Source organism: Urocitellus parryii, chromosome 5 (genome assembly GCF_045843805.1).
Source record: "Urocitellus parryii isolate mUroPar1 chromosome 5, mUroPar1.hap1, whole genome shotgun sequence".
Classification (NCBI taxonomy): Eukaryota; Metazoa; Chordata; class Mammalia; order Rodentia; family Sciuridae; genus Urocitellus; species Urocitellus parryii.
Window position 1 is genome coordinate 6,294,371 of NC_135535.1, and position 26,813 is coordinate 6,321,183.

At 54.2% G+C, this 26,813-nt stretch overlaps 1 protein-coding gene across 1 annotated transcript; it reads left to right on the forward strand.

Annotated features, from left to right (window-relative positions):
• On the forward strand, positions 1-22,116 carry A4galt (alpha 1,4-galactosyltransferase (P1PK blood group)). The gene is made up of 2 exons (XM_077798623.1): positions 1-74; positions 19,561-22,116. The coding sequence occupies exon 2, from the start codon at positions 20,891-20,893 to the stop codon at positions 22,037-22,039; it is 1,149 nt and encodes a 382-aa protein (XP_077654749.1). The 5' UTR covers positions 1-74; positions 19,561-20,890; the 3' UTR covers positions 22,040-22,116.
• Positions 22,117-26,813: the final 4,697 nt, after the last annotated feature.

Below are 26,813 nucleotides of genomic sequence, written 5' to 3' on the forward strand. Positions count from 1 at the left end.
CCGCGGGGTTCCCGGCACTGCCCCGAGCAGCCTCTGGGGCCGGTGTCGGCTGCTCGCCTCCGCCGGAGCCCGAGGTACGAGGGGCCAGCGGGCGGGGTCCCGGGCTTGGTCCCGGCCCGGGCGGCTGCGAGGCGCCGGAGGGCTCGGCCGCCGCCCTGGCCACCTGTTCTAGAGGCGATGTTTGTGCGCACAGACACCCCGCGTGGAGGTCCCTGGCCACCTCCTTCACCCAACTGCGCCCGAAGTTGAGCGCGGCGGCGGGACCCTGAGCCCTGGTGGCGAGCGGAGAAGGTAGCAGCCCCCGGGAGCCCTCGCCCAGCCAGTTCCGCCGTGGGATGGGGCGCCCGGGGCGCGGAGCCCCGTCCGGAGCCGCTCACCCCGCCCTGCGCTGCGACCTTGGGCGCGCCGGGTCCGGGGGTGCCGAGGGGTCCGGGGAGGCCGCGGCGGGGTGCGACCGCCGGAGGGCGAGGGAGCGGCCGGCTGGGGGGAGAGCTGCGGGGACGGCGGCGGCGCCCGCCCTGGGATGCGGAGGCTCGGGACGTGCGCGGGGAGGACCCTCCAGGTGGAGGAACCGCCTGGGTAAGGGCTGGGACCCCGGAAAGCAGCGGAACGCCCTCCTAGGCGGTGCGCTCGCCCCTCCAGTCTCCAGCTGGGAAACACCGAGGTCCCAGCGGAGCCCTGGTGGGCTGGAACGAGCTGCGCTGGAAGATCCGGTCCCCGGGTCCGCGCCGCCTCGCCGCTGGGCTGGACCTCCATGCCTCGGCTTCCTTTTCTGTCACTGGGGGGGGGGGGGAGTGGTGGTGGTGAAGTTTCCACCTCCTTGGCAGATTCAGCTGAGTCTTTGGCTCTGAAAGAGCGCGTCCCCTGCACCCACTGGCACGGCCCTTTTGCCCTCCCTTCCCCCCAGCTCTGAGTGGTTCACTGTTCCCTGCCCTCCCTTTGGGGTCACTGAGAACCATTTATCCTCTCATTCATCAAATGCCCCAGCACCTGGCCTGTACCTCAGGCCTTCCTGTTCTCTCCTCCAGCCGCTGAAGGGTTTCTGCTTTGCCACCTTCCAAAGAACGAGGAAGCCACCCTGCTCAGGGACACAGAGCAGGGCCAAGAGTGGGCCAGGACTTCTACCCACTGTGCTGCCCCCCACCTGGTCTCCGTAGTCCCACCCCCAGCTCTTCAAACCTGATGGGGGTCCCTACCCCTGGTTTCCACCCTGTGCTTTCACAGCTGAAATCCCCTAAAGGAAAGTCCTCAAAGCAAAGAACAAAACAACAGGAAACCAGGGGCGAGGGGAGCTGTCCTTCTCCCAGGTGTCCTCCTTGTGCCCCAGGTGTGTGTCTGCACGGCTGCTAGGACAGCCCAGCATTAGAAGACAACCTCTGAAGTGCAGATTCTTCTCTTAAAAAAATGTGTTTTGTTTCCTTGTACCAGTTGCTCTCTGCAGCTGTCTAGGCTAATAGGAGTTTTCCCCTTGTGGGTTGGGTCAGGGCTGGTGAGTGACAGGGTTCACAGAACCATTAGAGGTGGCTTGTTTGGTTCATCAGGAGATTATGATCCACCTCACCAGCCCCAGCCAGCAACTCCTAAACACCCCTGGCCATCCGGACCTCCAAGGTCCCAGCATGGAGGTTGGCAGCAGGTGGATAACGTCACGTCACCAGCAGCACACCTCCCAAGCTCTGGAACACACTCCACCCCAGGCTCCCCACTGCCTCCCTCTCAGGTACCTCCTAGATGTGCTCACAACTCCTGCTGATTACCCTGCATTTTGTTCCTCTCACTTGGGTCTTCCCCTCCTCACCTCCAAGGAGGAAGGAAACTTCTGGAGGGAAGGGACCTTGTCCAAATCCTGGTGTCCAAGTGCTCAGGCTGGTACCTAGTAGGTGCTCACTAAATGCTGCTTGAATGAATTAACTGAACAAAGTAGGGAGGAAAAATTCCACATTTGCATCTTTTGGAGCTGACTACTATTAAAATTGCTCCTTTTTTTGCCAGATTTTTTTTTATATTTGTTTTTTAGTTGTAGTTGGACTCAATATCTTTATTTTATTTATTTATTTTTAGGTGGTGCTGAGGATTGAACCCAGGGCCCCGCACTTGCTAGATGAGTGCTCTACTGCTGAGCCATAACCCCAACCTTTGCCAGAATTTTAAAAAACACCTTTTTCCATATTTAAATATCTTGTCTGTACAGTTGTTTTAATAGGATAATTTCATGAGCATTTCTCACCTGTCATTTTTGTATTTTTCAATTCTTACATCTTGTTACATCATATTTATTTGATGGATTGCCTTTGATATTTAGGTTTTTTCAATAAATATTTGGCTTTTTAAATACTTCATTGAATTTATGCATGTACTTTTCATGGAAAGGAATTCATCTGCTAGTCTGTGATCTGAATGAACTTCTACAAGGCTGTGCCTCCAGCCAGCTGGCTCCGTGTGCGATTCCTGGGGCTGCGGGTGAGCGTTTTCACCATTTCCTAGAAATGGCATTTGTAGGTCAGTGGTCTGAGAACCTGGGGTCTTCCTGTGTTGCTTATCGATTTGCTTGAGCTCATCTGTCTGGTCTCCTGTGGTGAAGGGCTTTTCGCAGTGTGTGCTGGGGTTTTGCTCTACTTGTGTGTGCGCGTTTGTGAGGCTGTCTTGGCTGCATTAGCAGCGAGTGGGAAAGAGAGCGAGCAGAAGCCCTGGAAAAGGATGGGCAGGTCTGTAAATGGAGGTCCAGGGGATGCCCCAGAGGGACCTAAGGACCAGAGGCCAGGAGGGGGCTGAGCGGGCACTTGATGAGCAGGCTTTGGTCTCCTTAGAGGTCTCAGTGCAGTCTCAGCCCCCTTGATGCCAGCTGCCAGCGCTGAGTGGGGCCTTCCAGGAGCCTCATCCCCTGAGCCCTCTTCCTTGGGAGGTAGCAGGTGTTAACATCCCTGTTGACAGGCTCCAGAGGGACGGGAAGTGCCCTGCACCCTGCCCGAGTCAGTCAATGAGTGGCAGGGCTGGGTTCAAAGTTCGTCCTGCGGACCGCAAGCCGTGCACTCTCAGCGCAGGGATTCCTCCGCGACCCTACACGTCTGGTGGGTTTTGGGGGAGTGGTGCCACTCTGCTGTTCTGGTATGTGGTGAGCAACCTCTCCTCTCCTCTCTGCCTCCTTTGTCTGCCTCTGGGCAGATGTCAGTGGGTCCAGGAGCTTCTCGCCGTGTGGAGTCGGCAGCAGGACCCAGGGAGCACCCTTCCTTTCCGTGCCAGTACCCGCATGCCCTCCCCTGTACCCACACTCACTCACCATGAGCCCATTCCAGCAGGAGCATCAAAGCAAATCTTAGCCCGCGGATGGAGCCGGACTTGAGTGGCAGAGCGCAGGCGTCGGACGCAGCCAACAGGCGCTCGCCCCGTGGGCAAAGCCTCTATTCGCTGCTTCTCGCAGATCTCTGGGGCTGCCCTCGGGTTGGGGGCATCCATGAACCCCCTGAGCCCCACTAAGGGCCAGGCACTGTTAGCCTCCGTGGTGCTAAACTCTTCCCTCCACTTGGCTCTTTATCCAATGACATGGAACCCTCTCCCCAGGAGAACCAAGCTGGGTGGACCCCTTTCACCTGGCAAAGGGCCTTCGAGCCCAGCTGCGGGGCTTCCCAGCTGTGCCTCGGCTTCTTCAGCTTTTTTTTTCTTTTCTTTTTTTTAATTTTTAAATTGTTTAATTGGGCCGGGCATGGTGGCACACACCTGCAACCCTAGCTACTGGGGAGGCTGGGGCAGAAGGATTGCAAGCTCAAGGACAGCCTGGGGAACTTAGTTAGACCCTGTCTGGAAATACAAATAAAAAGGGCTGGGGATGTGGCCCAGTTGTGTAGTGTCTTTAGGTTCCATCCGCAGCACTGAAGAAGAAATGTCTAATTGACTCACGGTGTCTGTACATATGATGGATGGTGACTTCATTCAGCACCTGTACACAGTGTGTAAGGATCAAATCGGAGCAATTAGCGCTGGCATTGCTTCAAACATTTATGCTTTCTGTGGGTTGGGAATCTTTGGACTCTTCTATTCCTTGTGAAATGTATCACAAACTGTTCTAGACCAGGGCTGTGCTATGTGCTGTGAACACCACGGGCATTCCCCTCTCTAACTTATTTTGGTCCTGGTTATCTACTTCCATCCCCTCCCCCTTCCCTTTCCTAGCCACGAGTGACCTCTGTTCTTCCCACTTGCATGAGATGGACTGTCAGCTTCCACAAACGAGTGAGCACTGACGGTATTTGTCTTTCTAAACCTGGCTTACGTCACTTCCCATCATGTCCTCCAGTTCGTCATGTGGCTGCAGACCTGGACCCTTGCCTGGCTGTCTGTTAGCAGACCATTGTGAAGAATGGGAGTATCCAGTCACCATGATGCTGGGTGGCAGTCTATTTAGATGCCTGTTATTTTATTTTATTTTTATTATTATTATTTGTTTTGGTACTGGGGATTGAGCCCAGGGGTGTTTAACCCTTGAGCCACATCCCACACCCTTTATGTTTTTTTTTTTTTTATTTTGAGACAGGGTCTTGGTAAACTGCTTAGGGCCTAAGTTGCCAAGGCTGGCTTTGATCTTGTGATCCTCCTGCCTCAGCCTCCTGAGCTGCTGGTGTTACAGGCATGTGCCACTGCACCTAGCTTCACACCTATTTTTAACCTTTAATACAGTAAGAAAAGGAGAAGGTGAAGCAATACATGAACTTTTTTTCAAGTAGAGCAAACTCGGGACTCTCCTAATTCAGGCTGAAAATTTTAGGTGCGCTTTGCATGGCGTTTCCCCACAGGTGTGCATTTGTCTGATGACGATCTTTGCCTGCTGCTTGCATCTCTACGATCTCTGGGCAGAGCAAGTGACAGAAGACTCATCTATGTGGCCACCAGAGCACTGTGTTATGCACCTGGCCATGTGCCTGGGTCCAGAGGGAATGGATAGGAGCCCAGATTCATGGTGACTATTTCTCCCTTATCTAGCATAAAGTCAGTGAGAGTGATTTCATCTTGCCCCTGGGAAGCCAACCACAGCCGCCTAATCTTTTTTGGTGGTACTGGGGATTGAACCCAGGAGCCCTCTACCTCTGAGCTACTTCCCCAGACCCTTTTATTTTTAATGTTTGTTTTAGATGTTGATGGACCTTTATTCATTTATTTATGTGTTGTGTTGGAGAATCGAACCCAGTGCGTCACGTTAGGCAAGCACCCGATCACTGAGCCACAACCCCACCCCTTCCCCCAGACCCTTTTTAAAAATATATTTTTTATTTTGAGACAGGGTCTTGCTAAGTTGCCCAGGCTGGCCTTGACGTTGCAATCCTCCTGCCTCAGCCTCCCTAGTAGCTGGGATTACAGGAATGCACAACCTCACTGCCTAAGCCTGATCTTAAATCCAGCCTCCCATGTAGATTCTGGGGAGACATGGGGAGGATGGGATAGCCTCAAGGAAACAAGAAAGGTACTCTTGAGACTGGTGAATACTCAGGTACTTCAAGAGAGAGAGAGAGTAAAAGGCATGTGACCTTATTTTGTACCCTTAGATGGTAAGGCAAGATATATTAATAACATTTTCTAGCAGCTAAAATTTGCATTTGGACATGATTTATAGTTTGCGAATAGCTTGCTCTGATTTAGTTATCATATTTGATCCTGGTTTTGTGGACAGGATAAGGATTATTTACTCATTTGTTCAAAGTATGTGCCTTAGCACATACTGTGTGCTAGGGTCAGGGTGGGAGGTGGGAGCAGGGACCTAACAGTGAGTCAAAGCAGCCTTGGGACCCTGACCTTACTCTCTATGGTATCAGCTTGTCATTGTTTATTGACTCAGCTTCTCAAGAAAGTCCTTGAGTTTTCTAATCTTTCACAATTGTAAACAAATTTGTGACCTTGTACAAATGTCACAGTTGTGTGGAGTAAGTTCCCAGCGTGGGAGGGCTCACTGCTGGAGGAAGTGCCTGTGTAATTTTGGTGGAGGGTCAGCTGCCCTCCTCTGCTGAGTGGCACCGTGTGGCCTGCCCACCACATGATGATGGCTTCTTGCCCTTGGCCTTGCCAGAAGAATGTGTTGGCAAGTGCTGGGGGTTTTGCCCATCAGATAGGCGAGAGATCCTATCTCAGCCTTTCCATTTGCATCTCTCTGACTTATAAAGATCCTTGGTCTTGCTCACTTGTTTAAGAGTCGCATGCATTTTGCATGTCTGTGATTTGTCCTTTGCCCATTGGGGGGGGGGGTTGGTCTTTTTCTCTTGGATTTCTGGGAACTCTTTGTACATTAGGAAAATCAGCCCTCTGTGCTCCAGGTGCACCTGTCCCTGAGTCCTGCCGGCGCTCTGGAGGCGTCTCACTGAACGGCAGTTGTTTGGGGTCTGGGGAGTGTAGAGAGACTTGGTTGTTTCCAGTGGTCATGTCCATTCATCTTTTCTTTTATGGCTTCTGAACTTATGGCCAAATTAACAAAACGTTCCCAACCCCAAAGTTATAAACAAGTTTCTCTCATGTTTTGTTCTACACTTTTATGGGTTTCATTGTTTACATTTGGAGTTGATCCTGGGGCAGGTTCTGAGGTGTGAGCCGGGCTATCCCAGTGTCCCAAGACCTCATGTTCAAAGGCCCATTTTAATCCTTCTGGTCCGAGGGCTGCTTCCTTTGTACCTGAAGGTGCCCTATCGCTTCTGAGAGTTCTCCTGCTTGGTTGGTCTGTGTTCTGATCATATGCCAAGGCTGTGTGGCTTAAGTCATTGAAACCTTATAGGGGTGTTTTCATATCACCAGGGCCGGCCGCTCCTTCCTCCTCAGAGTCTCTGTAGATTCTTGCCTGTTTATTTTTCTATATCAGCTTTATTCTCAATTGTCTAACTTCACAATCACATATGATTTATAAATTGGCTCAGAAAATTGGCTCAGAGCTGAGCCTTCTGTCCAGAAGTACAGTTTGTCTTTCCCTTTGTTCAAGTTTACTTTTTAAGAATTTTCTCACATAGATTTCAAACACCTTTTGTTGACTTTTTTCTTTCTTTCTTTTTTTTTTTTTTGGTACCTGGGATTGAACCCAGGGGCACTTAACTACTGAATCACATCCCCAGCCCTTTTAAATTTTTATTTTGAGACAAGGCCTCAGTAAGTTGCTGAGGCTGGCTTTGAACTTGTGATCCTCCTGCCTCAGCTTCCCAAGTCTCTGAGATTACAGGCACTGCGCCCCAGGCAAGAACAGAGCAGCCTTAACTATTTCTCTTCCAGCGTTTGCCTCTGATGTCTCCCTGTTGTCAAGTGGCTTTGGTGAGTGCATTCAGCACAGTGGTCAGGGGTGGAGTCTTGCTTTTTCCTGACCCCAGATTGATCTAAGCCCCTGAGTGTGAATCTGGCTTCTGACCTTTGTGTTGTTCTGTGTAACTTTGTTAAGGAAATGTTCATTAATTTCTAAGTTAACAAAAGCAAATGTTGTTGATTTTATTCAAAATATTTTTAAAGTCACTGGGGCTAGCCAGATGATTTTTCTACTTAGATCTATTAGGCTGATTAATTATATTAATGAGTTCCTAGTACCAAACCATCCTGGAATAAACCCCGTTTGGATTGGATTTTTTTTCCTCTCACATGTCATTCTGCTGAATCCTGCTTGCTTGGTTTTTGTTTGTTTAATCTTCAGTGCTAGGGATTGAACCCAAGGATCTCGTGCATGCTAGGCAAGTGCTCTACTCCTGAGCTGCATCCCCAGGCCAATTCACTTATATATATATATATTTTTTTTTTTTAAAGAGAGAATGAGAGACAGAGAGAGAGAGAGAGAGAGAGAGAGAGAGAGAGAGAGAGAGAGGAAGGAGAGAGAATTTTTTTTTTTTAAATCTTTATTTTTTAGTTTTCGGCAGGCACAACATCTTTGTTGGTATGTGGTGCTGAGGATCGAACCCGGGCCGCACACATGCCAGGCGAGCGCGCTACCACTGAGCCACATCCCCAGCCCTATTTTATTTAGGGTCTTTATAATAATATTCATTTCAAAAATTGAAAAATTGAGTATTCGGTACAGTCTTTGTCAGGTTTTGGTATCCCTACTGTACTTAGAATTTTTTAGAAAAAATTTCCTTCCTATATTTTGTTACAGAGCAGTTTAAATTTTCTGTGTTATTTAAGAGTCTGGAGAATTCCTCCTAAAAATGTCTTGCTCAAGGCTGGAGCTGGAGCTCGGTGGCAGAGCATTTGCTTTGCAAGTGTGAGGCCTGCCCGGGTTTGATCCTTGGCACCACATAAAATAAATAAATTAATTAAATAAAGGTATTTTATCCATCTACATCTACAAAAAAAAATTTTTTTTTTTAATGTCTTGCTCAGCTGGCCTGGTGGCAGGTGCCTACAATCCCAGGGATTCAGGAGGCAAAGGCAGAGGATCAGTGGTTCAAGACCAGTGTTTTGATGGGCAAAAGCAGGACGTCTACAGTGGAGGGGAAAGATAAAGCACGTCCACGAGCTTCTGCCCTTTTCAGTGCTTCATTTACTCAAATCACTCGACACGATTTCACTCTATAGGTTCTTAATCAAGGAATGATAATCCTTAATCCTGGGCACTGCAATAGACACAATTCAAAGCAAACAATTCTAAGTTAACGCTAAGCACTGCAAACACACTTCACCATGACAGACCTGGGCAGACATTCCCTCCGCGTGCTGAGCTCAAGTGCCAGGTCAAGTCCAGCAGATGCACCCACACTCAGACCGCAGCGAGACGGCAGCGACCAGGGTGGGAACTGACAGAGGGTTCTCCTGGGGTGGAGCTGACGGCTGGCTGAGGAGGTGGTCCTCAGGAGAAGTCCTTGTCTCACCAGAGTCGGAGGCTGCTGCAGAGTTTGAGGGTGGCGAGGACGATGCAGAGGATCAGGCAGATGACAAGAGCTGGGATGTCAGCCCAGGTCCTCACCAGGCTCTCAGGCTTGTGGGCATCAGTGTCGGCTGGCCGAATGTCTGTTCATTTGCTCCATCGTTTATGCTAAATTTGGGGGCTTCTGACCCCCCTTTCAATCCCTATCAGCTGTTACTGGGTTTCTCAGTGACGTCTTTTGTTCTGAGGTCAGGCCATCTGGTCTGGTGGTCTCTGCCCCGATCTCTCACCTTTAGCCTTTATCAGCGTGAAGGCAAATGGCAAGTGACTTATTTTATCAGGCTCCGATGATGACCCTATTGGAGGGCTCCATAGGCATGCCTGGTGGGGACTGCACTTTTATTTCAAAATGGAGTTACTTAAGCTAAAGCCCTTCTTAGGTCAAGGTCACCCTTACAGCCAGCCTCTAGCAATTTAGCAAGACCCTGTCTCAAAAAACTTAAAAGGGCTGGAGATGTGGCTCAGTGGTTGAGCAGCCCTGGGTTCAATCCCCAGTGCCCAAAAAACAAATAAATTAATTTAAAAAATGTTTTGCCCTGATGCTTTTCTTTAGAAATGGTGGCTCTTCTACAATTTATTATTTTTTTTGGGGGGGGGGTGGGACCAGGGATTGAAATCAGGGGCACTCGACCACTGAGCCACATCCTTAGCCCTGATTTGTACTTTATGTAGAGACAGAGTCTCACTGAATTGCTCAGCACCTCGACTTTGCTGACACTGTGATCCTCCTGCCTCAGCCTCCCCAGCTGCTGGCATTACGGGCTCGTGCCACCGCGCCCAGCCCAGTTGTATTTTTTTTCTTAACAATTTTATTTCTTAAATGGACCTCAGCCTGTGTAGACTCCCTTTGGAGATCAGTTTTGATGTATTTATTTCATTTGTCTAGAAATTATTTTATTCAGGTTTTACATTTTATTTGGAAAGTACTATTTTTTTTTAATTTAAATATCTTTTTTTTTAAGTTGGACACAATACCTTGATTTTATTTATTTATTTTTACATGGTGCTGAAGATCGAACCAGGGCCTCACATGTGCTAGGCAAGCACCGTACCATTGAGCCACAACCCCAGCCTTTAGAAAGTACTATTTTATTTTTTAAAAAATTCACTGCTCTTTGATTATTTTTTCATTTGGCATTTCTTTCTTTCTTTTTAAAAATATTTATTTATTGAAGTACTTGGGATTTAACACAGGGGGATTCCACCACTGAGCTACATTTCCACCCCTTTTTATTTTTTTATTTTGGAGCGGGGTGGTCTTGCTGTTGCCCAGGCTGGCTTTGAACTTGTGAACCTCTTGCCTCAGCCTCTAGAGTCACTGAGATTATAGGTGTGCACTACCACGCCCAGCTTATTTCTGCTTTAATCCTTATTAATTATTTCTGTTTATTTTATGGTTCTTTTTCTAACATTTTTAGGCTGTACTTCATTTGTTTATCTTTATCCTTTCTGTTTGGTTTACATGTATTGGATACAAAATATTCTTCTGATTATTGTTCTTGTAGTTGTAGCCTATAGATTTGGTTACATAGTTTGTACTGTTTCTTTTTTGCTACCATGAATTGAACTCAGGGGTGCTTAACCACTGAGCTTTGCCTTTTAATGTTTTGTTTTGTTGTTTTTGAGACAGGGTCTCACTAAGTTGCTTAGGGTCTTGCAAATTGCTGAGGCTGGCCTTGAACTTGCAATCCTCCTGTCTCAGTCTCCTGAATCGCTGGGATTACAGGTGTGCACCACTGTGCCTGGCTACATAGTATTTTGAATATTCTTATTTTATAGGCATACCACAAATTCAGTTTGTATTTTCTTTGTGATCTAAAAGTTACCCCAAGGTATTTAAAAAAAATTTTTTCCTGATTTTTAAACTAATTATACTCTTGTGATGATATGTTTTTTAAAACATATTTTTGGATGTTATTGAGATTTTTCTTTGTGGACTGGTATGTAGCCAATTGTCATGAATGATCCCTTATCTCAAATCTTGAAAAGAAAGTTACATTCTCTATTATTTGGATTGAGGGTTTGAAATATTGTGGTATCTCAATGATGGTTTTAAGGAGGTCTTCTGAATTCTCATTTAGGTGTGTTCTCTTTAATGTTCCTTGGAGTGTGAGAAGTGAGGTGAACATTCCCGTCGTGTGCTTTAATCTGTTTATCTTGGAGTCCCTGGACTTTCTTCTTCAAAATTGCTGCAGAAACCAGAGTGTGAGATGAGACTCACTCTGGGTTTGCCAGTTTCCCTCTGGGTTCTTGTCTGTACTTGAAGAATGAAATCCGTGAGTAATAACAGAAGGCAAGAGTGAACTGAGTGGGTTTTATTTAAGAGAGAGGGAATTCCCCGAGGGTGGGACACTGTCCCCTAAGCCGAAAACCCATTTTGGTGTGTTAACCTCGGGGAGCATTTGCATTTGAGCATTGATTCAAATCTATGTTAAACAGGTATTGGGAAAGTATCCGGACATTGGCTGTGTCCCAGAGACTTTGAGTTTCAGTCCTGCCTGTAACTCCCTTTGGGGTTCACCCCCACCTTCCATTTCCTAAAGGAGTTTCTAGAATGTTCCCACCCGTGAGCCTCATGATCTTTATTTTTATTTTCATCTTTATTTTTTTTGCCCTTTTTTTTTTTTTTTTTTAATCATGGTCTTCACATTTGAAAAAGGCCCGACCTTAATTGGGACCATTACCCTGACTGCCTGGCCCTTTGACTATGAATTATACCATCAGCATTATAGATTGTCTTCTATGGCTCATTAAATCATGTTTGTCTTGAACTGAGCTTGATGCCAGTTTGTTGGTTTGTTTTGGGATTGAAGGGGTTGGGGTGGCTTAACCACTGAGCCATGTCCCCAGCCCTTTTGTGTATTTTATTTTATTTTATTTTTTTAATTTTTCAGGATTTTATTTTTTAGTTTTCGGTGGGCACAACATCCTCGTTTGTATGTGGTGCTGAGGATCGAACCCGGGCTGCACGCATGCCAGGCGAGCGCGCTACCGCTTGAGCCACATCCCCAGCCCCCCTTTTGTGTATTTTAAAGACAGGGTTTCACGGAGTTGCTTAGGCCTCACTAAGTTGCTGAGGCTGGCTTTGAAGTCATGACCCTCCTGCCTCAGCCTCCCAAACTGCTGGGATTACAGCCGTGTGTCACTGACCCAACCCAGTTTGTGTTTGTCTACACACCTTTGCTCCTGCTCTTACTTTGAACCATTCTAAATCACTTCATTTGAATGCAGCATCAAATTGGGTTTTGCTTGGGATCTCATCTAAACATTTTGGAGGCTGAGGCAGGAGAGTTACAAGTTCATGGCCAACCTGGGTGATCTAGGGAGACCCTGTTTCAAAATATAAAAAGGGCTGGGGGTGTAGCTCAGTGATAACGGGCCCTAGGTTCGATTCCCAGCACCAGCCCCCCCAAAAAAACAAAACAAGAAACACACTTTTTCTTCTTAAATACAGGCAAGTTCATCCTCTTTATATTTATTGGCAGCTGTCTTTGGTCTCTCCAGCGTTTTGTTTTGGGGGTGACTGTTATGTTTGTATCTGGGTCTGTACTGATCCCAGCTCCCTCTTTCTTTCAGCATGTCCTGATTTTTCTTCTGTGACTAACACTTGTGTCTCTTGCTGCCCGCTGCCTTTCTCTTGTCGGGTCTCATTTTAGCTGCTCGGGTCTCATTTTAGCTGCTCTGTTGAGAAGTTCTGTACCGGTGGGTGTTTCCATCCTCACCCCTTTGAGAGCTGTGTCCAGCAGCCATCTGGACGGCACCCTTGCCCACGCATGCCATGCCGGGGGCAGGAGAGTATCTGCAGCTTGGGCAATAGTCCTGGGGCCGGGAGGGAGCCACTGCTGATTACCCAGGCACTTGCTGCTGTGGGAGGTGGCAGTGGATGCCCCCACCTGAGCCAAAGTCATTCAGAGGAATCAGGCTTCGCTTAGGGGACAGTATCCATCTAGCCTCCTGGAGGCCCAGCACTCTGGGGAAGAAAAAGAATATTTCTTTCTAAATAAAAATTCTAGGGGCTGGGGTTGTGGCTCAGCGGTAGAGCACTGGCCTCCCATATGCGAGGTCCTGGGTTCGATTCTCAGCACCACATAAAAATAAATAAATAAAACAAAGGAATTGTATCCAACTACCACTAAAAAATAAACATTTTAAAAAAAAATTCTACATGGGGCTGTAGCTCCGAGGTAGAGCACTCACCTAGCACGTGCGAGGTGCTGGGTTCGATCCTCAGCACCACATAAAATAAAATAAAGGTATTGTGCCCAACTACAACTAAAAAAAAAATTTTTTTTTTAAATTCTACATTGTAAACCGAAGCGTCCTGGTGTGATTGGCAGCATTTTCAACTTTTTAGTGTCACATATCCCATGAACAATGCTTGCCCTGGCCAAGAGGAAGGGAAATGTGGGTGGAGCCCGTCTAGAAGTGCAGCAGGGGAAGGTCCAGAGGGACAGGGAGCCCTGGGGAGAGAAGAACAGGAGGGCACTGGGGTGGAGTGAGGGCTGGTTGGCAGAGTCAGCAGAAGTTTCCATCATTTACTTTCTTGTTGTTGTTGTTACTGGGGATTGAACCCCGGGGCACTCTGCCACTGAGCCACGTCCCCAGCCCTTTTTATTTTTGAGACAGGGTCTCACAGAATTGCTTAGGGTCTTGCTAAGTTGCTGAGGCTGACCTTGAACTTGTGATCCTCCTGCCTCAGCCTCCCAAGTCACTGAGGGTACAGGTGTGCAGCTCCACACACGGCTCGATCGTTTGTTTTTTAATTTTTATTTATTTATTTATTTTTTGTTGTAGATGGACACAATACCTTTATTTATTTATTTTATCTGGTGCTGAGACTTTGAACCCTGCCTCACACATGCTAGGCAAGTGCTCTGCCACGGAGCTGCAGCCCCAGCCCTCCATCATTTATTTTTGAGCCTCCTCTCCCCTGGACTTGGGGAAGGTTCTGAGAAGGGCCCGTCTGTGCTGTCTCCCACCAGCTCCTGTGTGTGCTCGTGAGCATGTGTGCTCTCTCAGGGTCTCGCTCCACCCAGGGAGAGTGGAGTCCAGTCCCCACTCCCACGGGAGCAGGTAAAGGGGACACAGTGGTCAGGCAGAGCCGGTCTCTACTTGCACAGGTGAGGGATGGAGGCCATGAGCCAGTCCCCCACTGCCTCTGAGCTGGGTCCTGTGGGCAGAGTCGTGGCTGGAGGTGTGGGGTGTGCGCAGCTCCGACGGCTGGTCACTCAGTGCTGACCTGAGAGCCAGGTTCTAGGCCTGCCGCCACCAGTTCTCTGTGGAGGCCGACACTGCCGCTCCCGCCCGCAGCCTCCTCAGTGGCAGGTTAGACCAGGCCGTCTCTGGTTTGGTGTAGCCTTGGCTCCTAGATACAGCGAGCCCCCAAGAGCTTCCGCGCCACCCCCATCCAGTGCAGGCGCTGAACTAAGGTCGCTCGTGTGAATTTGGGGTGATGCAAAATAAACACAGACACAGATTACCTTTACACAGGCTTCAGGACGGCTTCCCCCGGCCTCGGCCTCAAGCTCCCTTGAGCAAGAGAAAGTCACTAGAGGCTGACAGAGAGGGAAGCACATTCGGAGGTGAGCTTTTATTTGGGGGGGGACACTGTTCTTAGAAAGTCCTGTCCATAAAGGACGACAAGGGACAGGTGAGTATGACTCAGCCCCAGGGGTAGCCTCCACTGAAGACCGCCTTGCTCTCCAGCTGGGACCTGAACTGATTGGCCAGCGCCTGTGCTTCAGGACAGGGAGGCGTGGTCCTCAGAGTGCCCCCGCCCTACTGCCTTGGGTTTGTGAAATCCCAGGTCCTCCCCGACCCACGTGTCCCCAGCAGCCCTGGCTCTTACTGAGCTCTGTAAGAGCAGAGGCCTGGCCTGGGCTTGTGCCCACCTGGGCACTGACACGCTCACCTGGGCACTGTCCACCAGGCAGCTCGTGAAGCCTCCTGGGGCTCTGCCAGGACACCGTGATTGTCCGCATTTGGCAGGGGGCGTTGGTCAGCACCCGCTAGCAGCTGGCTCTGCGGGACTCAAAACCAGGCTGAGTCCAAGCCCGGAGCCTGGGTTGCTGCCTGGCAGACAATGTTTTAAAGTGTCCTGGTAAAAAGAAATCACGCTTTATGGGCCAACTAAAGTGCCCCTTGACCACTCTTTTAACTCAAGTGTCCAATTCCTGGAAGGTGGCCCCTGGAGGAGACCCTGTCCTTGCCATTCCTGTGTGTGTAAAATTACGATTGTGAGAGTGGAAATCCAGTGCACATTGGCTCAAACTGAGGAGGAGAATGTTCTACTGACAGGACTAGCCCAGGAGCGATCTGGCTTCAGGTCCAGTGGGGCTCAGGTGCAAAGACCAGCCACCCGGTCTCTTTCTCTCCAGCTGTTGGCAACACTTGACGTGGGGCCAGCTTCATCCTGGCAGGTCCCTGCTTCTGGTTCACAGCTCAGTGACCCCAGGAGAAAGCGCGTGCCTCTGCCTGGCCTGGCTTGGGTGATGTCCCTTCCTGACCTCGTCACCGTGGCCAAGGGAATGCAGTCATCAGCCAGACCTGAACTGAGTGTCTACCCTGGAAGCCCGCCGTGGGGTCAGTGTCGGGGGTGGAACCGGGTGTTGTCAACAGAGAAGGAAGGAGGGACGTGGCGGGAAAACCCAGACCAGCCTGTCTCTGCTGGAGGACACGACACGTCCCCTCGGACCCTTTCTGCTGCCACAGAGGGCGCCCACCTTGCTGTGTCCTCAGAGAGCTGCCCGTCAGTGGAGGTCAAGGCCACATGGGCCCAAGGGGGTGGGGCCCTGGGAGCAAGGACGGCAGAGGAGGTGGTTAGGAGCCTGAGCCTCCCTTGCCCTCACCCGGCCCGGGTCCTCCCTGGACACCACACCTGAGCTCGGGGCCTGGCTGAGACCCTCCCCGGACTGAATCCCACAGCAGCCGGCGGCCTGGGCCTGGGTACACCCTCCCCACGGAGGAGGAGCGCGAGGCTCAGGGAGGTAACCTGTCCTGCTGGCATGTGGCAGGGCTGGGAGGGGAACCCAGGAGTGTCAGCAGGGTCCTTGTCCCCCAGGCTGCCCACACCAAGTCCTGATCTGAAGGGAAACTGTGAAGCATGTGGCCTGGGGACTCTGTGACTGTGGGGTCGGGATCTGTCCAATCTCGAGAGGTGGGGGTCCTGATAAAGAGGGAGGGGCCAGGCCCCAGGCTGCATCCTGGCCTCGCAGCCATGCTGCTGGCCTTGAGCGTAAGAGGGCCACAGGGTCATGCTCCCTGAATGTCCCTCCCTCCCGGCCCCTGGGTGGATCCTGCACAAAGAAACCCCCTGCTCATCCCGTCAGAGAAAGGCTCCCAATGCGTGGCCCTCACTGCCGCCTCACTGCTGCTGTGGGGCCCCTCGGCCCAGGGCTCCCTCTGCCTGTCCTGTGCCCTCACCCTCACAGTCCCCAGGACACTCCCAGTCCCCACACATGGCTCCCCTGGTCTCAGTCTGCTTTCCACCCCACGAAGTGACCAGAAGTAAGGCCAAGTGGCCGAGGAGGGCCCCTCTGAGAAGGGGCCCCGTGAAGCCATGGCTGCAGGACGTCGGTGCACGGAGAGGGACGCAGCCCTGGGCCCCAGGTCAGGCCCTGGGTCCTCATCCCCACTGTGCCTCTGATCCTCTGTGACGTGAGGAAGTCGCTCTGTGCCGCAGCCTCGGCTTCTCCACCTGGGACTTGCGGACAGACCGTCTCCCTTCTCGGGGTGGTTCCAGGGCGGAGCGTGGTGGGACCAACAGAGCAACAGTCCCGGGTGTCCTGACCCACCTGCGAGTGTGCCCGCGGTGGGAAGCCGTCTTTACGGAGGTGATTAAGGGTCCTGAGATGAGAGACTCGTCCCGATGACCCAGCTGGGCTGTGAATCTGATGGCTGGACAAGGGGGTGAGAAGGCGGCAGAGGGGCACAGGGCGGGCACAGGGCAGCCTCAGGCCCCGCCGTGCCCGGAGCCAACAGGGGCCAAAAGAGGCGGGAAGGGTCCTCCTGGGGCCTGAGAAGAGAACGCCGTCCTGCTGGGACCTGGACGCTGGACTCCTGCCTCTGCAACTGTGAGCGAAGGTCGGTGTTCGGCCACCGAGTCTGTGGCGGTCTGTTTGGCAGCCACAGGAGGTTGACACGAGCCTGGCTAAGAACTGGCCGCCCTCTCTCCTCTCCCTTTGCTGGAAGGAGACTGGGGGGGATTCGCGTCCCTCCAGAAGGTGACGAAAGTGCAGACGCTGCCCGCAGGGAGCAGAGGGAGCTGTGAGGCCCCCGACCGAGGCCCGAGGCCCTGCTCTTCCCTTGCCTGAGTCCCCTTCCCTCTCCCTGTCCCCATCAGGACCCCTGGCTCCCCAAGGGCCCAGCGCTGGCACTCGGGGAGCCACTCGGCGTGGAGGCCGGGTTCGTGGGGCTTGCTGTGGACCGGGTCTGACCACCCCCATGACTGCTTTTGGGCCACGGTCAGCCAGGGCTGGCCTGAGCGAGGCTGGACACGGCAGCCCAGAGAGGGCCAGAGGGGCTCTTCCTGGGGAAGCAGACGCGGATGCGGGCCCTGAGGGGTGCTGACCGCCAGCTTAGAAAGCTGCTCCCTGTGCTGGGGCCCGGCCCCGGTGTCCACACTCCCCGCGGTGGGTCCAGGCCGTGTCCACCGCCTCACCCTGCTCACCCTTGCCTCTTACCTGAGATGAATCATGGGAGTGGGGGTCCTCCCAACAGGGAACCGCGGAAGGGCCCAAAGTGACAATGGTTAACTCACTTGCTGGCCACGGGGCCGCAAGCCTGGAGGCAGGAGGAGGTGGCAGGGGTGTTCCAGGCCCGGTTGACAAGGACCAGGACTTGTGCCACAGCTGCCAAGCCCATTTAGGAGACCAGGAGCATGCTTGGAGCCTGAGGTCACTTGGGTATTGGGATGTGGCCAACTTGGCCCCATACACAGCTTCTATTCCTGGGTCATGGGCTCCGGCACCATATATGGTGCCACCCGAGCCTGGCACCCCCAGCCATGGTCAGGCGAGGGTGCGGGCAGCATTTCCTATCCCCATGTCAGACCTAGCCCCCGCCCACCCCGCGGTGGACTCAGATCCTTCTGGCACGAGGGTCCCAAGCAGCCAGGCCTTGCTTGAGGCTTCCCGGCTGTCCATCTACCTGTGTGTCCCACCCAGTAGTGTGGCCCACATTAGGTTAAAAATGCTCAGGACCAAACCAGCCTCCCTTCCCGCAGGAACAAGAGGGGAAGTGGGCACAGTCTTGGTGTACCACTCAGCTCTGTCACGAGGACCTGTGGGGTCCCAGCGGTTTTCTGGGCTCTGGCGCTGCTCTTCTCACGGCTCCCTGTTCACTCGCCCCCTGGTCCACCCTGTCCATCGACTCGCTCTCCATGGAACCTGGGCCTCGGCGTGCTCCGTGGGTGCTGCGCCCCGAGCTGCGCCCCAGCCTTCCCGCTCAGCCCTTGTGGAGTCTAGCTCGAGAGCCGGGCACAGTCCTGGACCCAACACACCTGCCCCCGTGGAGCCCGTCCCAAGCCCAGGGGCCAAACAAGGAAGAGAGGGGCCGTGAGTCAGGGTGAGAGCCCAGAGGGTCGGCTGCAGCAGGGCTCTCAGGTGGGGGCCTTGGAATTTTAGGGTGGGTCTTGGTGAGGAGATGCGTTGGGGGTGAAGGTCTGAGAAGAGCCATGAGAACACTTGTGGAGAGAGCCATCTGAGCAGGGAAGTGGCAGGTGCCAAGGCCCCGTGGTGGTGGCTGCGTGAGGCCTGAGTCAGAGCTGGAGGCCCCGTGGGGCTAGAGCAGAGGTGGGACTTGAGGTCAGGGGTGTGGGGCCTGACTCTGGCTTCTTTTCTTGTTTTTGGTACTGGGGATTGAACTCAGGGTCACTCAACCACTGAGCCACATCCCAGCCCTATTTTGTTACTTTTTTTTTTTTTTAATTTTTTTTAGTTGTAGTTGGACAAAATACTTTATTTATTTTTCTATGGTGCTGAGGATTGAACCCAGTGCCTCACACGTGCCAGGTGGGCGCTCTACCACTGAGCCACATCCCCGGCCCCATTTTGTGTTTTATTTAGAGACAGGGTCTCACTGAGTTGCTTAGCGCCTCACCATTGCTGAAGCTGGCTTTGAACTCTTGATCCTCCTACCTCAGCCTCCCAAGCCACTGGGATTACAGGCGTGCGCCACAGTGCCGGGCTGACTCTGGCTTCTTGAGATGAGCTCTGGCTGCCTTGCCCAGGCTGATCTTGAACTCTTGGCCCCTGCGCCCAGCTCTGACTTCTAAAGCATCTCTCTGGCTGCCAGGTGTGAGCCAGTCAATGAGAGCGCGAGATGATGAGCCAGTGAACTGACTTCCTTTGTGCATACTGTGTGCTGGCGCCCTGCTGGGCACTGGGGAGAGAGGGTTCCCCACACTCCACTCTTGTGCCGTGGGTCTTGTGGAGCTGCAGACCCTCCTCTGCCTCCTCCATCCAACACACTCTGCCTTCTCACCCTGGTGCTCCGTCATTGATCCTGTTGTCCCATCTGTTTCCAAATGTCCCCCACCAGGCCCAGAGCTTCTGCAGGGGAGCCTCTGTCTAATTCCTTCCTGCTCCCAGGCGCAGCACAGGGCCTGACCCTGCAAGCGTTCCCTGCGGGGCTGAGCAAGGGAACAGACAGCCTGCAGCCCTCCTCATTCTGTCTCTTGCCATCTTTTGCAGATGAACATGCAGGCGTCAAGAGTGTGTGGAAAGGCCACGGTCCCATTGTCGGAGAAGGCCAGCTGCTGAGCCGGGCATGTCTCCAGGAGGCCTGCAGACTGCGCAGATCCCCGCCTCTCTGAAGTGGGCTGCCCAGGCTGGTCAGTTGCAACCAGAGAAGTGGTCCAGCTTCCCTGCCCTCCACCCCAGGGAGTCCAGCCTATTGCTCAAGCCCCAGGCTCCCAGCACCACCCTCATGTGGTGGGGCAGCCACTTGAAGTTTCCAGTTGTCCTAGGAGGGAGCTGATTCCCAGCTCCTATTAGCACCCAGCCTGAGCCATCTCTCTACCCCTTGTGCCCATGTTTCTTAGCCCTTAAAGAAAAGTGATGCAGGTGTTCCTGGGACTTTCCAAGGGTTGTGAACGTGTGTGGAATAAGGAGGTCAGTTGCTGTCAGTAGTGACTATGGAACAGGGCACTGTGGCCAAGTGCCTCTGACACTGGGCACCTTCCCGTGCCCTCTCCAGGCAGGTGGTGCAGCTGTGAGCTCCTGGTCCCCAGCCTTGCCACTTGTGGCTCTGGGACTCCAGGTGAGGTTTGGAGAGTCTCGTGCCTCCCTTTCCTCATCTGGAAGATGGAGATGAGCATGGCCCCCACATGGAAGAAGTCGCTTGGCCTGTAGGGGAAGATTCGTGTCTACTGAATGTATAAAAGAATGGGACTCTCCAGTGGCCTCCAGTGCTCCTGTCCTGCAGATGGGAGACCGAGGCTCCGAGTTCAGTGACTTGCCCAGGTCTCACTGCCAGCTCAGGCAGGGTTGGGCGCCCTGTGCCTCCCAGGTGCTCACTCGGCCCTGCCCTGGGGAACAGGGCTCAAGCCTGTCTTGTTCTCCCAGCCACTTGTTTCAGCAACTGGCCATATGAAGGTCACCAGGGAAGAGTGAGGGTCCAGAGGCAGCAGTACCAGTAAAGGTTACAGGCTGTGGCCTGAGCTGCCATCTTCACGCTCAGCATCCGCGAGGCCTGTGGGGATCTGCCCTGGTCATGCATCTAAGGGCAGCCTGAGCTGGCTCTCACAGGACAGGCTGCCCACCCCAGCAGGCCCAGGGAGGCAGACCTCACCAGGCAGAGGCCTGGGTGTCGGGTAGCAAGGCCATCACTTCCGAGAGTCCTGGCATGGCTACACACCATAGGTGACACTGGCCCCATCCTCCGGGGTCTCGGGTTTGTTACAGAGAGCAAGTCTGTGGCCCACTGCTCCCAACCCAGGTGAGCAGCCGGTGGCTGGGATCCGCCTAGACGCTGGGCTTGGAAACTGACGGCCGCAGGAAGCCCTTCTCTAGCAGGTCGGGGATGCGCGTGGCCTGCCTGAATGATGGTGCTCATCTCTTGCAGACCAGCCGGTTCCCACGGGAGGCTCCTTGTGTGATCGGGGAGACCATGCCCAAGCCCTCCGACTGCCTGCTGCGGCTCCTCCGGGGCACCCCCAGGCAGCGGGTCTGCACCCTGTTCATCATCGGCTTCAAGTTCACGTTTTTTGTCTCTGTCATGATCTACTGGCATGTTGTGGGAGAGCCCAAGGACCAAGGACAGCTCTATAGGCTGCCTGTGGACATCCCCTGCCCCCGACTCACGCCCCCAGCCCCGTCCTCCAGCACCCCCCCTCCAGGCAACATCTTCTTCCTGGAGACCTCAGACCGGACCAACCCCAACTTCCTGTTCATGTGCTCCGTGGAGTCGGCCGCCAGGACCCACCCCGAGTCCCAGGTGGTGGTCCTGATGAAGGGGCTGCCTGGTGGCCATGCGCCCCTGCCCCGGCACCTGGGCCTCTCGCTTCTGGGCTGCTTCCCCAACGTGCAGCTGCTCCCGCTGGACCTGGAGGAGCTGTTCCGGGACACTCCGCTGGCAGCCTGGTACCGGGCCGTGCGGCGGCGCTGGGAGCCCTACCTACTGCCCGTGCTCTCCGATGCCTCCAGGATCGCGCTGCTCTGGAAGTTCGGCGGCATCTACCTGGACACGGACTTCATCGTCCTCAAGAACCTAAGGAACCTGACCAACGTGCTGGGCACCCAGTCCCGCTATGTCCTCAACGGGGCCTTCCTGGCCTTCGAGCGGCAGCACGAGTTCCTGGCTCTGTGCATGCGGGACTTCGTGGCCCACTACAACGGCTGGATATGGGGCCACCAGGGGCCCCAGCTGCTCACGCGGGTCTTCAAGAAGTGGTGCTCCATCCGTAGCCTGGGGGAGAGCCACACCTGCCGCGGGGTCACCGCCCTGCCCCGGGAGGCCTTCTACCCCGTCCCCTGGCAGAGCTGGAAGAGGTACTTTGAGGAGATCAGGCCCGAGGAGCTGACCCGGCTGCTCAATGCCACCTACGCTGTCCACGTGTGGAACAAGAAGAGCCAGGGCACGCGCTTCGAGGCCACGTCCAGGGCACTGCTGGCCCAGCTCCACGCCCGCTACTGCCCCACGACACACGAGATCATGAAGATGTACTTGTGAGGAGCTGGCCTGGCGCCTCTCCTGGAGGTGGGCGGGCAGGAGAGGGAGGTCCGAGCAGCCACAGCCGGGCGTGGGGCAGGCTGAGGCCTGAGCACGTTCCACAGGCCCCGCAGCTGCTCCAGGCCGGGGTAAGCCTGGTGGGAACCCCCTCGGCCGGCGCCCTGGCTCGGGTCAGAGGCCCACAGAGGATTCCAGAACCGTCGGGAGTGCCCGGTGAGCCCGGCAGGCTGTCCAGACATGTGGCAGAAGAGCTCACCTCCCACCTGGAACGGCAGAGCAACTTCCTGGGTGACACCCGGAGCCCAGCCAGTGGGGGCTGAGGGCCCCTGAGGGGAGCTCCGGGAAACCTGAGCCGAGGGGACAAGGAAGGAGGGACGGGCTCCCGGGCAGAGCAGAGGCGGCCACACAGAGAGCGCAGGTGCAGATCCAGGCATGGGGGGTTTCTTTGGGGAGGACTGAGGGGGCAGCGCTGGACTGGGGGCTCCATCCTCTCTCACCCAGGGATGTTGCTCAGGTGACCTGTGCCAGCTGCCCGCTTCATGGGCACCGGGCTGAGGAAGTCTTTTGATTCAGGGGAAGAATTTGAAAGACCCTCCTATAAACTCAGGAGAATAATTATAATAAACGTGGCTCGTTGTCCAGTGCCTCGTGGTCCTTGTGCCTTCATGCATGCAGCCCGGGAAGCCGCGGGGGTCATGCAGCCGCCGACAGTGGCCTCCAGGTCAGCCCCCGGGTGATGGGGGGTCACTGAGCTTCGGGTGGGAGGAGTCCATGTCCCCCTTTATTTTCCCAGACACAAACAGTCTAGGTTGAGTCCCCGAGCCCCTCCCATTTCCACCCCATAATAAGCCTGAATCTGTTTTAAGTTAAATGGGGCTAAATGAGGATACCAGACCCCCTGGTGGGAGTCACAGCGGGGGGGAAACTATGAGGGTCTACGGGGGTCCACAGGACTCTCCGTGGAGCCTGGGTGAGGTCCAGGGAGCGCTGTAGTGTCCTGCTGGGTGGCCTAGGTCTGAGCCAGAGGAGGACTCTCTGCAGGGCCGGGCCCCAGCTGGCTCACATTGTGGGCTTGGCCTCTGAGGGCTGGGCATTCCTTCCAGGCAGGAGAAGCACCCCCAGGAGGCCTGGGGTGCTGCCAGCAGCCCTGGGACAGTGGGCTGCTCTTCAGTGGTGGGAGGAGAGGCGTTCTGGGGCCTCTGGACTCCACCTGCCCACTGGGGGGTGACACCTTGAGGAGCCAGCTGCCAGCTCTAGGGGGTTCAGGAGCAGGAGATTTATCTATCTATCTTACGAAGACAATGGATTCTAAGCCAATTATTTCTCCAACTACAATATCATTTTATCTAAATTTTAATAATGTTTTAGAATTACCAGTTTTACTTTAATACGACAGGTCATTCGTGTGACCATATCTTGGACAAGTGAGACGGTCTCTTAGGGTCTGGCATTGCTCTTTCACGACTCCCCGTGGGCCACGGAGCAGGGGTAGCTCCCGAGCCCAGCATCGAAGGCCCCAAGACGAGGCCCCACCTCCCTCTCAGGCCACACCCAACTTAATTTTGCTACCTTCACTTCACCCTAGGAGTGTGTGGGTGCTCGATGCTTGAGCCATGTGGCTGGCGATGCCCCCTCAGCCATCTTCACCAACCAATGCCTGTTCCTCCCCACAGTGCCGGGGTCTCCTCCAGGAAGCCTCCCGAGTACCCCTCCTCCCGCCCCACAGCTCATCGTCCATGACTGTTGGGTTCTTGGCCTGTCCCCACCAAGATCTTGAAGGGGAGAGTCGGCTGGGGTCATTCCTGGAGGTGGGCTCAGGATCCTACTGTGGGGGCCAGGCATTCATGCAGCTATGTGGGCGCCTGTCTGTCCCTGCAGAGCTGAGGACCCAGAAGGGACAGCCCTGGCCTGTCTCTACCCAGAGAGTGCCAGGAAGAGATCCTTGGCCCCTGACCCAGAGAGGCAGCCAGAGCAGGCAGCCGCAACCCCATCTGTGCGACTGCAGGCGGCCAAGAGTGTGCAGGCCTTCCCAGAGGACCGTGACCTGGAAATAGGATCCAGGAGTCAGCCTTGGCCCCAGACCCTCCTCGCATCCTGCCAGGCAGGGCCCCGTCCAAGACCAGGAGGGAGAACTCTCGATGCTCCTGGCAGCCACCTCTGAGAAACGGGGCAGCACGGGGGCAGGGGAGGAGGCTGCCTTTCTCCCTTCCAAGTTCTGGTGAGGCTGTTCCATCCAGCAGCCTGGATGGTGAGGGTGCCACCCTGCCCTGCCTGCCCCATGCAGGCCTCTGGATGCAGCTGCTGTAAGGATTGAGGTGGGAGACTGAGCGGAGGGGAGGGTGGGGCTGAGGAACAGGAGAAAGGCTGGTTGCCCTCCAGGCTGGGGGGAGCCCAGCATCCTCACCCCAGCCCGCCCGAGGCCCCCACCCAACATTATGCTATATTCTTGCACCTCATCTGGGCTGGGAGAAACTCCGGGCTGGTGTCCAAAGGAGGGCAGGGGACCCAGAGATCCTCTTTGCCTCTCTCCTTGTCTCTGAGCCCTGGCCAGGGCTCTGCCTGGCTTCTCTTTTGCACGGAACAGGGTTGTGACTATCAAATGAACCAAGTGTCGTGGAACCAAGTGAATGGCCTGTGAAGACAATGGATTCTAAGCCAGTCATTTCTCCAACTACAATGTCATTTTACCTCTTTTTTTTTTTAAAGAGAGAGAGAGAGAGAGAATTTTAATATTTATTTTTTAGTTCTCGGCGGACACAACATCTTTGTATGTGGTGCTGAGGATCGAACCCAGGCCTCACGCATGCCAAGCGAGTGTGCTATGGCTTAAGCCACATCCTCAGCCCCATTTTACCTCTTTTAATAACTTTTTAGTTATTAAAAGTGTTATCTTTGCCCCTCACTTACCATGTGGGGAAACTGAGACTTCTAAACTAGGTGGTAGTGTCAGGATTCGAACCCAGGCCTTGGCTTTCTGAGCTCAGGGCAGCAAGAAGGCTGGCTGGGATGAGTCCAGAGCCAGCCTGGGGTAGGGGCATAACTCCTCACCACCTCCCCGCGCCAAGTCCCACGGCCCAGAGTCCCATGTCCTCCCTGAGCCCCCACAGCAGCCGAGGGGTCTGACCCCTGTCCTTCCTGGGCCTGACTCCTCCAGCCCCATCCCAGCTCGCCTTGCCTGACCCTGGCAGCCTCGGCCGCTGCCTCTGGGGAAGGAGCTGGAACATTGGCTCCACACTGAGTTCTGGGAGAGGAGAGGGGGACGGGCTCAGGGGGACGGCCCTGAGACGGCCTCAGACCCTTTGCTAGTTTCTCGGCTTGTTTCCGGGGACTGTGTTCAGAGGTCTTTGTCCAAGACTGAGGAGGACGGTGCGGACCTTCCCTCTTTGGGGGCGCTGAGCGGCCGGCAGGGGCTCCAGCCGCCAGGCTGTCAGCGAGCCGTCCAGGCTGGCCGAGCTGGGGAGGACAGAAGTCGGCTTCCCGGCAGGATGGGGACAGGGAGATCATTTCCTCCCACGGCGAATCCATATTCAACTTCTTGATTAAATATTAAATTGGAAGGTCCCCTCTCTGAGCACCCAAGAGAGGCTGAGACTGGGCGAGCGTGGGCCCTGTCCCTGAAAGTCCGGCTTCGTGGTTCGCTTGTCCGGACCCGGGCCAGCCCGACACAAGGCATGCTGGGAATTCTGCTGTGAGGTTGAAGGTCGGAAGGGGCCAGGCTGGGGGCCCTGACTCAGGAGTGAGCTGAGCTTCTGCAGGGGGGTGGGTAGGGGTAGAGTGCTCACCTCCAGGGAAGCCATGACAGGAGGAAGCCAGGGAGGTCGTATGGAGTGGAGGCAAACGGTCCTGAAGTCTGTCCTCACGGTCCTGGCCCACCTGCCCAAATCAGCTCCTCCCAGCCCCCGCCAACGTCCAAGGAGAGACTCAAGATCAGACAGGAGACCTGCCGCTGAGTGGCGGAAGTCACTTATGTAGGTTAAAGTACAGCAAAAAGACCCCGAATCAAAAGGCTTAAATAATGGAGAATAATGCCTCATAGCCCAGTCCCAGGGGCAGCGCTCCAGGGCAGTGGGGCCCTGGCCACCCCCACATGTGGTTTGCAAAGTGCTCTGGTGGCTGCTGCTTCCCAGCTAATGGGGAGGAGGGGCGAGTGTCCAAGGCTAATGGGCAAATGTCTATTTTGAGATGGACTCACTACGGTGCCCAGGCTGCTATCAAACCCCTGCTCTCAGGGATCTTCCTCCCGCACCTTCTGAGTAGCTGGGATCCCAGGCCTGGGCCGCCATGCCTGGCTTCAAGACAAACGTCTTTAGTGAGATACTCTGGAGGCTTTACTTGTCACTTCTATTAACGTCCTACAGGCAGCAGGTACTGGGGATGGTGCCCAGCACCGCACACACGCTGGGCAAGCACTCTGCCACTGGGCCACGGCTGGGCAAGCACTCTGCCACTGGGCCACGGCCCCAGTCCTTTTTATCTTTTGACTCAGGGCCTCATGATCCTCCTGCCTCAGCCTCCCTAGTAGCTGGGATCCCAGGCCTGGGCCACCAGGCCCAGCTGGTTGTCATTTCTTGATCTGATGCTGGTGATGCGTGTCTCTTGGTGGGAATTCACTGCTCTCGCACGCAGGGTCTGTACATTTCCATCACATACATGACAACAGCACAGTGGCACACACCTGTCATCCTAGGTACTCAAGAGGCTGGGGCAGGAGGATCGCAAGTTCAAGGCGACCAAGTGAGAAAACCTGTCTCAAAAAGAAAAGATAGAAAGAGCC

Bases quoted from the DNA above. Each gene is read 5' to 3' on its own strand.
- A4galt (XM_077798623.1), top strand. From the start codon at position 20,891: ATGCGCGTGGCCTGCCTGAATGATGGTGCTCATCTCTTGCAGACCAGC.